The 13,548-nt window shown below is 37.1% G+C and overlaps 3 protein-coding genes across 4 annotated transcripts; 2 read left to right on the top strand and 1 right to left on the bottom strand.

Moving 5' to 3' along the window:
- The first annotated feature begins 800 nt into the window (after positions 1 to 800).
- Positions 801 to 4,662, top strand: LOC125187171 (putative ATPase N2B). Of its 2 annotated transcripts, none has more exons than XM_048083701.1 (14): positions 801 to 946; positions 1,209 to 1,345; positions 1,406 to 1,545; positions 1,641 to 1,786; positions 1,910 to 1,989; positions 2,107 to 2,364; positions 2,548 to 2,658; positions 2,746 to 2,868; positions 3,045 to 3,166; positions 3,233 to 3,302; positions 3,486 to 3,578; positions 3,660 to 3,787; positions 3,889 to 4,030; positions 4,409 to 4,662. In XM_048083701.1, exons 1-14 carry the CDS (start codon positions 847 to 849, stop codon positions 4,517 to 4,519), a joined length of 1,761 nt encoding a protein of 586 aa, XP_047939658.1. In that variant the 5' UTR covers positions 801 to 846; the 3' UTR covers positions 4,520 to 4,662. The 2 variants fall into 2 exon arrangements, with proteins under 2 accessions (XP_047939658.1, XP_047939659.1); XM_048083702.1 differs by having other exon boundaries at positions 851 to 946; positions 1,271 to 1,345.
- Positions 4,663 to 5,084: 422 nt separating this feature from the next.
- LOC125188932 (adenine nucleotide transporter BT1, chloroplastic/mitochondrial-like) lies at positions 5,085 to 7,956 on the top strand. Its single transcript, XM_048086033.1, has 3 exons — positions 5,085 to 5,970; positions 7,015 to 7,176; positions 7,248 to 7,956. Exons 1-3 carry the CDS (start codon positions 5,473 to 5,475, stop codon positions 7,719 to 7,721), a joined length of 1,134 nt encoding a protein of 377 aa, XP_047941990.1. The 5' UTR covers positions 5,085 to 5,472; the 3' UTR covers positions 7,722 to 7,956.
- Positions 7,957 to 8,524: 568 nt separating this feature from the next.
- On the bottom strand, positions 8,525 to 10,633 carry LOC125188934 (transcription factor HY5). Its single transcript, XM_048086034.1, has 4 exons — positions 10,419 to 10,633; positions 9,885 to 10,059; positions 9,487 to 9,643; positions 8,525 to 8,965 (listed from the first exon to the last, which is right to left on the bottom strand). Exons 1-4 carry the CDS (start codon positions 10,513 to 10,515, stop codon positions 8,921 to 8,923), a joined length of 474 nt encoding a protein of 157 aa, XP_047941991.1. The 5' UTR covers positions 10,516 to 10,633; the 3' UTR covers positions 8,525 to 8,920.
- Positions 10,634 to 13,548: the final 2,915 nt, after the last annotated feature.

Below are 13,548 nucleotides of genomic sequence, written 5' to 3'. Positions count from 1 at the left end.
TTGCACATAAAATTTTACCCCATTATTCACTAAAATTACACCCAAATGTCATTATCTATATTAAAATAAATCAAAACAAAAATAAAAAATCAAAAAGTCAAAAAGGGACCCACCTTCAATTAACTCATTTCATTTATTACACACTTCATCATCTCACTTCATTTATTACACACTCCATCATCTCACTCCACCATCTCATTTCATTTATTACACACTCCACATCTCACTTCATTAATTACACACTCTACAAATTCTTTAAGATCCGTGTTATAACTAAATGTTACTACAAATGTGGAACGGAGGGAGTATTAAAGAACTAGCTGAGCAGATTGATACTTGTACATATAGTAAGTTTCCTAAAATGAAAACAACATCTTCTCTACTTTTTTATCTCTCTTACTTTACTCTCTTTTCAACAACTCACAAAATAACACTACATAAAATCTCGTACCGATTCCCAAATATTTCATTTTAAGTGGGACGGATGGAGTATATTTCTGCTTTTTACTAATTCAATCAGTGTAACGCTTTTGTTTCCCGCATATTGGATAGATGTTACTCCATAATTGCATTTGGGTTTCATTTTATAGAGCTAAAGTTTTACCAAAACCTTGATTTGGTATTTAAAATTTTTAATGCTCATTTTGCAAAATCTATAATATAATATAATGCTGTTGATTAATCAGGTTTATTTATGAAGACAAAGAAGTATTGATTTGAGAGGAAGCCACGTCAGCGCTGCTTGGTTTTGTAAATGGACAACTAACTTTCTACAGACAATTAAATGCGTCGCCGCTTTATTAACTACCCAATTGTTTTCAGACCAAATTCTTAACAGTTTGGAAAATGAAAAAACTCTTGAAATTTGTTTCCTCATGCCAACCCTCCAAATTTCATTCGAGGTTTTACTGCGATCGCCCACCTTCTTCTCTCTCCAATCATCCTGGTGCGTCTTATGCATGCCAATCATCAATTTCGACTCTTTTCATTGCTTCTTGAGGTTTTGTATTGGCATGATTTGTGTGAATTGGGTATGCATTTGGTCCAGTTGAAGAAAGACTCTACCGTTTGGCTATTTTGTGGTTTTTATAATTCCTTAATGTGATTGTGGTTACGAACAAAGTGCCCAAATTCGGATGTAATTATCACATCCCTAAGAATCGAATCTCCTTAGGTTTTTGTTTGATCTGCTTCTCAATTACCTCCAGGACCACTCGCTTATTATAAGAGTCTCGTTAATCAAGGGAAGTTGAAACATGATTCTTACCAGGAAAAGGTTGTGTTCCAGCTCGAAAATCTACTCCAGAGGCTCCACCAGTATGAGAGAGATATGGAGGAATACCATGTGAGCTTATGTTTGAGATGATGCTCGTCTTTTTCTCCATGATTTACTGTCTTTTCGCAGGCAAACCTTGCTAAGTGGGAAGAGAATCGGGAAAATGAGAGGCGGAGACTATTGTTGGACGAGGCCAAGACAAAACAGCAGGCTGGTGGATCATCACCCGTGAGCAGGAGAAGGAGTTTTATGAACAAGTGGCTGTCACGGTGAGGCAAACCGTTCCATTCTCTCTATTGCTCGTATTGAGCTCTGCTTTACTGCTGTTTCTTTCCCGCTACATTGATGATTTGTCTTGATGTAGCACAAGTGCTGATAGTGTTGAGCCCGGCGTGGGAAAGTGGGTGTCATATCTGAACAGAGAAAAGAAACTAGATGTGATGGTTGGGCAGCGTCCTACAGCTCCTCCGGCCCCAAAAGGATTGTACATTTATGGAAATGTTGGAAGTGGTTTGCTGCTTCATCTTACTTCATCTTTAATATGGTCGCTTGATTCAGTCTTATATAATCGAAGTTTACTTCATGATCTGTTTTCAAATTGTGAATTTTCATGGTGGAGTCTTCCTCATGCAGGGAAGACAATGCTAATGGACATGTTTTATGGTGCCACAGAGGGAATTGTTCAACATCGGAGACGGCTTCATTTTCATGAGGCAAGTGCTTGATAAACTGTAGTAGTATATATGGATGATCTGTTCTTGAGATAATAAAGTGGCACGGTTTAGTTTATTTTATCAGAAATCCTGATCATCTAAGATTAACATCGGCAGGCTATGCTTCAAATTCATGATCTCATGCATAAAGTGTGGAAGAGTCGAAAGATGGAGGAGTCTTTTCAATCTAGCATTTCCAACTGGGTTATGAGTCTTCCATTTGATACAAAAGTTAAGGAATGGCTGGTTGAAGAAGAGAAATATAAGCAAGAGATGAATATGAAAAATATTCTTCCAGCTGTTGCCGACAAGTTTCTCACTGATGCACAAGGACATCGAAGAGGAGCCAGTATTCTATGCTTTGACGAAATACAGGTTTGACAACTGTGCCCACCCCCTCCAAGTTTATCTCATAAGCAACTCACCGAGTAATGTTTAAACCTTTGATGTAGTATATAGGACTTGCACAATTTTAATTGTGTCGTTACACTATCTTTTCTCTGTTTGTGTCCTCTGAGCTGAGAAGCTCAACATCTTGGTTTATTTTTCTTGCTACAGACAGTTGATGTATTTGCTATTGTGGCCTTATCTGGAATTGTGAGCAGACTATTGAGCACAGGAACTGTTCTTGTCGCTACAAGTAATCGCGCTCCCAGGGATCTAAATCAGGTTTGCCTCAGCTAAAATCTTCTAGATGATGGACCCTCCTGTCACGGTTTCATTCTCTACAAATAAAAAAAATCTCTTCCTGTTCAGGATGGCATGCAGAAAGAGATATTTGAAGAACTTCTGGCTAAAATGGAGGATCACTGTGAAAATGTTCTGATTGGAAGCGAAATTGATTACCGGCGTCATATAGCATTGAGTTCATCTGATCAGGCAAGAACTTGTAACCTCCAGTCGTACGATTGGTGTATAATTTTTGATTATGTGATAATTTTTTACTCGAACAAGTAGTTTTGGTTCAACCTTGAACTTGGTAGTTGAAGAGTGTAATTAGATTGACTTGCTTGAAATGTGTTTTATTGATATTGAGTTTTTTGGTGAGTGATCAGACTCATTACTATTGGCCTCTCGATAGTACCAAAACGAAGGAATACGAGAGTATGTGGAACAAGATTGTCGGAGAGTCTGGAGAGAGGGTTACTTCTCAAACTCTTCCGGTGATGTTTGGAAGGTACCAAAGTGATAAGAACTAATCAATATATATCTGGCTTTTGATTGATATATCATATTTTGGCAGAACATTGGAAGTGCCTCAGAGCTGCAACGGGGTGGCACGGTTCACATTTGAATATTTATGTGGCCAACCGGTATGCTCCGCCGTTCGGGTCAATTGTTTTGCAATATATTTATACCTTTTTCTAAATCAAGCCTAGATTACCTTACATTGTAAATTCTACTTGTTGAATCCAATTGAGGTGTGCTAAGGTTTTGTCCTCCATGTTAGTTATCTTATTTCCTTTTCTGTAATTAGTCTCGCATAACAATTGCAGATTGGGGCAGCTGATTATATTGCTATCGCCAAAACCTTCCATACAGTCTTCATTGCAGATATTCCTGTTATGAGTATGCGTATCCGAGATAAGGTACCTATTTCTGGTCTTATTACCTTCACAGAAATTAATTCTGAGCTAAGCTTTGATGAACTAAACAATCATCCTTTTTAGGCCAGAAGGTTTATCACACTTGTCGATGAACTGTACAATTACCATTGTTGCCTGTATTGCTCTGCTGCTGCTTCCATCGATGATCTATTCCAAGGAACTGATGAGGGTGTGCTGTTTGATTTAGAAAGGCAAGCATTCGTGAATTGCTTCATTTCACCCTTCATCAACACTTTAGCTACCCTCAACCTTCTTCACTGTGTAATGATTGTGTTTTCATTTTGCTTTGCAGCTTTCAATTTGAAACAGAAACAGAAAGCACGAAACTGAGACGAGATGTTTCCTCAGAAGGCAGTGTGAGTTCAGGAGGAACACCCACCGCAATAGTTTCCCTTCTATCTGGTCAAGAGGAGATGTTTGCATTCAGAAGAGCTGTGAGTATATCTCCTTCTGCAGTTCCTTGTACATCCAAGATGAGATTCTTTTCCTTTTATCCGGTTTCTAGTCGAGCAAATAATCAAGCATGAATCACGTCTTTGTCTTCTTCTTGAGGAAGATCTCAAAAGCTCATCGATCCGGATAAGCACCTAGCATGAACATGACGGTATATGTAGATATATATGTATACATTCTTGAAGACATATAAGCACAAAATGCAGTGAATTGGAAATGTAGCTCTTGTCTGCAAAAAGTTAACAGAAGAGCAACCATTTTCTTGATTTCATGGATTCAAAATGCTACTCCCTATTTATTTGACTGGATTCTTGATCACTGCGTGCTGCTAGAATCTAAAAGATGTTGAATTGTTGCAGGTTTCGCGTCTGATTGAAATGCAGTCGCCGTTATACCTTGAAGGCGTACGCTATATTCATCCTTATTACCAAGGAAAGGAACAAGGTTCGGAGATGGGCATCCATAGATAATACCGTTCTTTTTTAAGATGTACTACTAATTCTTATTTATGGAACTACTGTCTGACCATTTTGGTCTATTAGTAGATACATTCATTAGTGTTTGGAGAATAAAAACTTTTTGATTCTTGAATACATGTATTTTTATGGTAGAATTGAAGGGTCTTACTTCTTAGCATAGATTTGAGATTGTGTGTTCACTGTTGTGTGTGTGTGACAGATGCCTCTTATCAACAATGACTTATTTTCAAGTTTAGTTGTGTGTGTGTGACAGATGCCTCTTATCAACAACGGCTTGCACTACAATTGTAACAATTATACGTAACAGTGGTACATATTAATAAATTGTAAATTAGTACTTACATAGTTTGAATCTCAACAAATGGTGACATTTCATTTTCAGTTCTAGTAATGGTAATATTAAAGTAGTAGTAGTAGTAGTAGTAGTAGTAGTAGTAGTATGAGATTTCTATTTTATGCAACAAAATCAGACTCTGCAACTTGCAGATATTAACCACAGGAAAAATTCATCCCCTCATTTTATGTGAGTCTGTGAAGAGGGAAGAACAAAGTCCCACCTCACCTTTTTTTCTGTTCCTCACATAAAAGAACACTTCATTGATACCTCCGCATCCATCCATCAAACTCATTGCACATCTAATTACTATATCCATATTATAATTACTATATGATTGCTGATGTAGCATCTTACACTATTTCCCCTAGGTAGGTCTACTATCTCGATTTAGAATATTTTCCTATATGCTCACCTACCCAGTTGTTTACAATGGAGTTTCAGCCAACCCATTTGCCCAAAATCGCATCTTTTCCCCCGTTACCTTTATCATTCCTCCTCGAGACATGAAATAAGTTTTGTGTTGAAATTATCACACGCACAGAGAAGCAAGGCGACTCTGTGTGATATAGTTTTTCTCTTTCTGCTTCTAGGTTTCTGGAGATATTGAATGATGGGTGGTAGAGCAGAAATGAAACCTCTATCGTTCAAGAAAGGTAGTAGGATTTTATCAGATTCTCATTTGGGCCTTCATTGGAGCAATCAAGATTGCAACTTTCATCCAGGTGGTGGGTTGTTTGCCTCTGTCCAAATGGGAAATGAAGGAAATGGGGGTCTGAAATTACCCTGTGCTGATTTTCTACTGAAATATGTTTCATTGCCAGAGGAAAATGGTTTGGGGGAAAAGAAGAAAAAAAGAGGGCTTAAGCTAAAGATTAAGATCCCTAATCCCTCGTTAAGGAGGTTAGTTAGTGGTGGAATTGCTGGGGCGGTTTCTAGGACTGTTGTTGCTCCTTTGGAAACGATTAGGACTCACTTGATGGTGGGTAGCAGTGGGCATTCCACAACTGAGGTGTTCAACAACATTATGCAAACAGATGGATGGAAAGGATTGTTTAGAGGGAATTTTGTTAATGTGATTCGTGTTGCCCCGAGCAAAGCCATAGAGGTAAGAGGAGTTATAGGACGTTGTCTAAGTTATGTCGATTGTCTCAACTTTGATTTCCAGCCTCTCTGTTTTTTAAGTCTGTGGTTTTAAGCTTTACATGGTTTGTTGTTAGCTGGTGTTCATTGTAAATACTGCTACTACTTAATTTGTAGAGATACGCTACTGAGTTTGGGCACTTAAATGGTTTATATAATGAGGTGTATAAATAGGTAACTTATCACTGTGGTATATGTATTGAATTGTAAATTTTGTATTTTGTGAAGGTTGGGAAAAATGAGATTTAAGAGGGTGAAGTTGCAACATCTTATGTACTTGAATCTGTCGATTACTGTGGCACACGGCATACAAGTTACTCTCATGATGTAGATTTTAATTTTATTCTTGTTATTGTATTCCTCCTTGAGTTCTGTATGTTCTCTAGGAATCCCACAATCTTCCTACCCACATAGCACTCCAATTTTCCCTGTCAAGATCAAGTTCACAGTTTCTCTACGGAGCAAGACCTATTACGCAACAATAAGTAGGCTTTCTAGAGATGAAAACTCTCTAAAGTGGAATATGTTGTTTCATATCCGAGTAGAAACTACCTATATCCAGCTCCCAGCCCCTTGGTTATATATATACCATGAATGCCTTGATCTTCAAAATCATTCACAAACCAAATCTTTCGATGTGAACATAATATTTCCGGCGACCTTTTAGCTTGTCTGTGTTGGTGTTGAGTATGTCACTTTATAACTTTGGACCTTGCTGATATTTCTGTTTTATATGACTTTTTAGTCTTTGTACTCCTTCCTATCTCTGCTGAATTCGTTTTTTTCATGTCTAATTTTGACAAAAGATATGATCATCTCCCTCAATATGTCCTACAACTATTTAATTTATTTGCTTTCACCGATTGGAGATTTAAGCACTGTTTCCTGCTAAATATTGAGCACCATAAACACGTGCTGAGCTGATGTGCATATGTTTGCTGCTCTTACACATAACCTTGAATCATATGTTTGCTCTACCCTTTCTTGAAAACTACACTTTCTGTTGCAGTTATTTGTTTATGATACTGTCAACAAGAACTTGTCTTCAAAACCCGGTGAACAGCCCAAATTACCCATTCCTCCTTCTCTAGTCGCAGGCGCCTCAGCTGGGGTCACCTCGACACTGGTCACCTACCCCCTCGAGCTACTCAAAACTCGACTAACCATACAGGTATGTAACTAATATACTTCATATCTGAAGTTCTTTTCAATTTCCAGACCATTTATGCTACTCGCTCACAGAGAGGAGTCTACAACGGTCTGCTGGATGCATTTGTCAAAATACTGCAAGAGGGTGGTCCAGGCGAGCTCTACAGAGGCCTCGCCCCAAGCCTCATTGGAGTTATTCCTTATGCTGCCACCAACTACTGTGCGTACGACACTCTACGAAAAGCCTACAGGAAAATCTTCAAAGAAGAAAAGATAGGCAATATAGAAACACTCTTGATCGGGTCAGCAGCCGGCGCTATTTCTAGCACTGCCACGTTCCCTCTTGAAGTTGCGCGTAAGCACATGCAGGTAGGGGCTGTGAGCGGGAGGCAGGTGTACAAGAACGTGCTGCACGCTCTCGCCTGCATCCTCGAACGAGATGGGATAGGAGGTTTGTACAAAGGGCTTGGCCCGAGTTGTCTGAAGCTGGTGCCTGCTGCTGGGATATCTTTCATGTGTTATGAAGCATGTAAGAAGATTTTGGTGGAGAAAGAAGAGGATGCATAGGGAAATCTGTTTTGCAGAATAAATCCCTCAGGGGTTTAAGTTTAACCATGTCAATTGACATTTTACAGGTTTCTTTACAAAATTTGTTTTAGTGTAGGAATTTTTGCTCGGAATTGTAGTATGTTTTTGAGATGAGAATCGATATGGTTTTTTTTTTTTTTTTTTTTCTGTTTGCTTGAACTTATTTTGTGTAAATGAGGTATTTTTGGGTCGACCTTGTTTTTTTACATTTAAACCCTTTTGTTTTTTTGTAATGTGATGGAGCTCAACCAACTGTTAATACCAATCAACTAGAAGAATCCAATTCGAGCAAGTTTCCAAAACTCGAAAGCCTTGAATTTAGATAATGTTAAATAGCATAATCAAAGCTGACATGGTTTTCTAGTTTCTACATAGTACTAAGTTCTAGTTACTATCGTAAAAGACATCATTTTAACACCGACAAGATTAGTCTTTGTCTACCTAGATTTGACTTCATAAACATGTACTCTCATTCTACTCTTTGCCTCTGCCATCCTGTCCGATTTTCCCAAAAATATCTCAATCTAAAAGAATGAAAAGAAATTATTTTTGCAATAGAAGCTCTAATGCAAGGAAACTAAACAAATGAGCAGAAATCTCGTATTGTTGTAGCCAGCCATCCTTGCCTTGGGAAAGGGCCTCGAGCCCGGCTCGTCCCTCATGTCTACCGTCAGTGTCCTGATCTCTTTGTGCATCACAAAATGTAAATATGTTTGTTTATGTGGTAAATATGTTGATAACAACATATTTACCACATAAACAGACACGTGTGCAAAATCATATGCATATAAGATACTATCTTAGACATGTCTACATCGTTTTTCACATCTACAAACTCGTACGAGCAAGCATGTCATACATCAAGAACTCTAATTTCTTGAATTTGGATGGTAAGGGGAAATGACAACATACTATATTTCATTCCATGATCCTTGGCAACTTCCTCTCTCTAGCAGCAACTTACATACAACAACTCAAGCTCTAGCAGCAGCTAATGCATTCTACAATAATCTAACTGCACGCCATCATCAACTGGAGAAGAAGCTAGCTCGACAGAATCAACCCCTTCTCAACATGACAAGAGTGAATAGAGATCCAATGCAGCATTGCCTCGAAGGGAAACTCTCCGTCACCCTCTCACTTGTATTCTTCACATCCAACATCTGAACATCACATTCCTACTTTCTTCCCTCTTGCGCTCCTGCAGTCGTGTTCTTCAGTATCTGCAAATTGTATCCGATTTAGGAGTAAGAACGCATGACTGGGTGATGTATTCCCAAGATGCTTTCTAAAGCACAAAGAGCCGTAGTTCACAATGAATGACTTCTGCATTCACAACATCTTCCAAACAATTTTAAACATTATGGAAAAAAGAATTTTGATTTCTAATAGAGACAATGAACGACATGACAAACGAGACACTATAGGCATAGGATCTAAGTTTTTTCAACTTCAGAAGACTTAAACATTTAGTCCACGGATAGAAGGCAATAGAATTGAGTTGCGTACAATGTCTATACTACATATTCCCATTCGATTAAGCTATCTAACCTTTCATGTATCTTGAACAATGAATCACACAAGGTTATACTTTATCCCCATGGTTAGGCAAAAACATGAAGAGCAAGACATTGTGATAACACATACACAAGCTCAAATTGTTCTACGAGTTTCTTGTAAACAAGGTATTCTTGAACAAAGTAGGAGTAATAGTACTAGCAAGCAGCAAAAATCAAACTTGTACCTGTCTAAGCATTTGGTTCTCATTTTGCAAAGTGGAGAGCCTCTCTTCAAGCTCAGCATTCTTAGTTTCTAACTCCTTAACTCGAGCCTCCAAATCGATCAAATACGCCTTCTTCCTCTCCCTCGCTTGCTGAGCTGAGACTCTATTCCTCAACAGCCTTGCACCAAAAAAAGAAAAATTGAAAACAATTACCAAAATGCACTTGACATATAACCAACAGCACCAAGACAAAAACCTCTCCCTAAACAGCCCAAATGCATGACTGGTCTGTTTTCAATACCCATCACAATAAGGCTAAGCTCATCCTAATTTTGAGGGGACCCAAAGAATATGTTCGGACAAGAGGTGACATGGCTTGATATGATTGGATAAGGATACGCCTTAATTACTTAACATACCGTTTTAACCTCTTGTTTTCTTTGTCAGCAGGGCTCCTCCCTCTCCTCTTCGAGCCGGCAGCTGACGGCTGCGCGGGCCCCGCTAACAAACCTCCATCCCGGCCTGAGGTTGTCGTGCCGGCTGCCTCCGCACCCATCTCCGGCACTCTTCTGATCTCATCATCACTCTCCATTCCTTCACCAAGATTCAATTTTGAAATGAGGAGTACAAAGTATATTCTTTGATCCGTTATAATTCACCGAAATGCACCCGAATCCGAATAACACAATCTCACATACTTCCTAAAATTGATCAACATCGCTCACTCATTCTAAGCTAGGATCTTTGATCTTACTACAAGTCTACAACCTAAAAAAAAAAAAAGAGTTTTGATTTACAACAAGCAAAGACTGAAACTTTTTATAAATGAAATTCAGAGATAGTAGAAACTAAAGTACACAGCCATCTCACTAATGCAGCACGTAGCAAAAAACTTAAAAAGAATCCATTTTGGTAAGGAAAAATGAGTTTTGAGAAGCAAATCCAAATAATACCTTCTTTAACTTCAGCGTTAAGGGCAGAGCTAGAAGATCTCTCACTGCTAGAAGGCAGAGAGCTGGCGGCGATAGAACTCGTGGCTTGTTCTTGCATTTCTCCAACTAATAAAAAACACAGCCAAGAAGAATTGCGGCAGGAGAGAGAAAATTACTAAAAAAATATATATAGAGAATGTAGGATGAGTGGTAATTCAGGCTTCAGAGAGAAAAAGAGCGGGACGTAAATGTTGGAGAGAGAAGAAAAGAGTGAAGCTCTGAGCTACAGTAACCGTTAGATAGAGCTTAATCCGACGAAGCAGAGGCAACCATCGTGGCGGTGTTTGAGCCATAACGTGTTCGATTAATCAAAGGTCGATGAGGCGGTAACGTGATCATATTCCATCCGTTCGATTATAAATTTCATCGGACGGCTGTGATTGGTTGGACTAGGTGCATTGAATTGGGTGTACTCTATTTTTGGGCAGGAGATATGTAATTTCTGCTTTCACCCCTCGGAATTTGAAAATCACTATTTCACCCCTCAAGTTTTCAACAATAAGGTGATTATTTACTAGTAGTACTAGGGCTGACAATTTTTAGCACGACACGGACGAGCACGAAATTAATGGACATGTGTCAAAGCTTAATGGGTTCGTGTTCTTATCGTGTCGACACGAAAATTTCGTGTCGTGTTCGTGTTAACATTAAGTAATACTCCCTCCGTCCGCCATTAAATGTCCATTTTTCCTTTTCTGTCTGTTGCCAATAAATGTCTCATTTCACTTTTACTATATTTGGTAGGTTGACCGTACATTCCATTAACTCATTCCACTCACATTTTATTATAAAACCAATATAAAAAAGTAGGTCTCATATTCCACTAACTTTTTTACCCACTTTACTATTTAAAGTCAAATAATTTCTTAAAACCCGTGCCGGTCAAATATGGGACATTTATTCACGGACAGAGGGAGTAATATTAATATATTATAATATTATTATTTTATTATTTATTTTAAAATTTAAATTAGGTTTAGTCAAATGGAGCACTCAGTATTAGCGTGAAAATAGATTTTTCATTTTTCATTCTAAATTGATTATTATAGTGTCGTTATTGTGTCATGTCATATATGCGTTGTTATCGTGTCGTGTTGATCTGAAGTGGTTCGTGTCGTTAATAGGTTTATGTCGTGTTCGTGTCTGATGGTACCGGGTCGTGTTCATATTCGTGTTTGGAGTTTTCTTTATGGATCGTGTTCGTGTTTGTTGTTATCGTGTCGTGTCATTATCGTGTCGACACGATAACGACACAATACGCACAATTTGCCACCCTAACTAATAGTACTTGAGAATCTGAGATCATATTAATGCATGGTTGATGGGATGAGATCACAGTAATGACGGAAGAGAAATTAATCACTAAATAGGGAATGTCAATTTAATCCAATTCAATCAATTTCGGATCATGTACACTCATTTCAAATTATTAGTACAATTTTTAGTATTTACTTTAACACCATGTAGTTTCATAACGAATGCTTACATTTTTTGCAAATATGAAATAAAGTCGATATTTTTAGATATTTGACTGCAACTCGAGGAACTAAAATTCGAGAATAGACACCAAAAATCAAAAGTAAACATATACTAAAATTGAATAATTGGCCACCAAGAATTTTGCACCCAAAAAAAAATCCCTAAAAATATTACTACAACTCTTGTAGTATTAACGATTTCAAGATTATATACGTGTGCATAGGCCTGTCAAATTGGGTACCCGCGGATACCCGATCCGAAAGTTTCGGGTACCCGATCCCGAAATTCCCAAAATTCAATACCCGATACCCGACCCGAATTTGATTTCGGGTACCCAAATACCCGACTCGGGTATCCAGTCCCAATTGTGATTTTGATTTTTTTTTTTTTGAAAATTAACTACAAACTTTTAGAATTTATAATATTATTTAATTCAAATTTAATATAAAGTTGAAGTACTAATATCCAAGTAAAAATACCTACAAACTTTTAGAAATACAAAATTCTTATAGTAGCTCGAATTAAAGAGAAAATAACTACAAACTTTTAGGAATACAAAATTCTTGTAGTAGTTCGAATTTAAAAGAAAATAACTACAAACTTTGAAAAATACAAAATTCATAAGTTATACATATTAAATTTTTTTATCCATCCACAATAAGTCAATAACCATCAAAATTCATAAGTTCAAACATTTATCCTTTATAAATATCACAATTCAATAATTCATAAGAATCAAGATCTAACAATAATATCATCAAAAAAATCAAAATTATAAATATCACAAGTCAATGAAATTAAAATTTAATTAAAAAATTAAATTACATATCTTATATGCTAACTATTAAGTATTAATTAAATTATAGTTAAGAAGTTAAATTACATTTAGTTATAATAAAAATATAATTTATTAATTTTAAAAAATAAATCGGATAATTCAGGTATACCGGATCGGATATCGGATAACCCGATACCCGAGAATCCAAAATTCTCACTACCCGATTCCGATCCGATACCCGAAAAATCGGGTTTCGGGTATCCAATTATCCAATTTTTTCGGGTTTGGATATCGGGTATCCAATACCCGATATCCATTTTGACAGGCCTACGTGTGCATATTAAAGTCTGAATTATATATGAATTTATATAAATATAAATCTTTAAATTTGGAACCATGATTTTTCATATCGGAGCTTACATTTGATCCCACACGGATAGCGGCCCAATATAATTAGATGGGGGTAGTCTTTTTCATAATTTCCATTTTGAGTGTTTTACGGTGTTTTTTTTTTCATTTAAACGAAAATTAGAATTTTATAATTCTAACTTTATGTTATGTTTTTGTGTTCGTGTTGTGTTTGATACATATAAATGGTTTAATTAACTAATACATTACCAAAAAGATTGCAAAATTTTAAGATTCCATACAATTGTATCATTCTTGGATATCACTTCATTTTTATATTAGACCAAGTTAATCAGGAGATGGATGCAAAATTGGCTCTAAAAAGAGTATAGAATAGTAACTGGGTGTTTAACACAAGTTATAGAGTGAATTGTGGTGTAGAGTATATATTTTCCTCCACTCATGCACTTTTTAGGTGATTTAATG

This window comes from Salvia hispanica, chromosome 5 (genome assembly GCF_023119035.1).
Source record: "Salvia hispanica cultivar TCC Black 2014 chromosome 5, UniMelb_Shisp_WGS_1.0, whole genome shotgun sequence".
NCBI classification, from domain to species: Eukaryota; Viridiplantae; Streptophyta; class Magnoliopsida; order Lamiales; family Lamiaceae; genus Salvia; species Salvia hispanica.
This window is presented reverse-complemented; position numbering and strand designations above follow the sequence as displayed.

Excerpts from the sequence above, each read along its gene's own strand:
- LOC125187171 (XM_048083701.1), top strand. The coding sequence starts at position 847 with ATGAAAAAACTCTTGAAATTTGTTTCCTCATGCCAACCCTCCAAATTT. Across the intron at positions 947-1,208 it reads TTCTCTCTCCAATCATCCTG|GACCACTCGCTTATTATAAG; the intron begins GTGCGTCTTATG and ends AATTACCTCCAG. Across the intron at positions 1,787-1,909 it reads TTATGGAAATGTTGGAAGTG|GGAAGACAATGCTAATGGAC; the intron begins GTTTGCTGCTTC and ends TTCCTCATGCAG.
- LOC125188934 (XM_048086034.1), bottom strand. The coding sequence starts at position 10,515 with ATGCAAGAACAAGCCACGAGTTCTATCGCCGCCAGCTCTCTGCCTTCT. Across the intron at positions 10,060-10,418 it reads TAACGCTGAAGTTAAAGAAG|GAATGGAGAGTGATGATGAG; the intron begins GTATTATTTGGA and ends ATCTTGGTGAAG. Across the intron at positions 9,644-9,884 it reads GAAAACAAGAGGTTAAAACG|GCTGTTGAGGAATAGAGTCT; the intron begins GTATGTTAAGTA and ends TTTTGGTGCAAG.
- LOC125188932 (XM_048086033.1), top strand. The coding sequence starts at position 5,473 with ATGATGGGTGGTAGAGCAGAAATGAAACCTCTATCGTTCAAGAAAGGT. Across the intron at positions 5,971-7,014 it reads CCCCGAGCAAAGCCATAGAG|TTATTTGTTTATGATACTGT; the intron begins GTAAGAGGAGTT and ends TTTCTGTTGCAG. Across the intron at positions 7,177-7,247 it reads AAACTCGACTAACCATACAG|AGAGGAGTCTACAACGGTCT; the intron begins GTATGTAACTAA and ends ACTCGCTCACAG.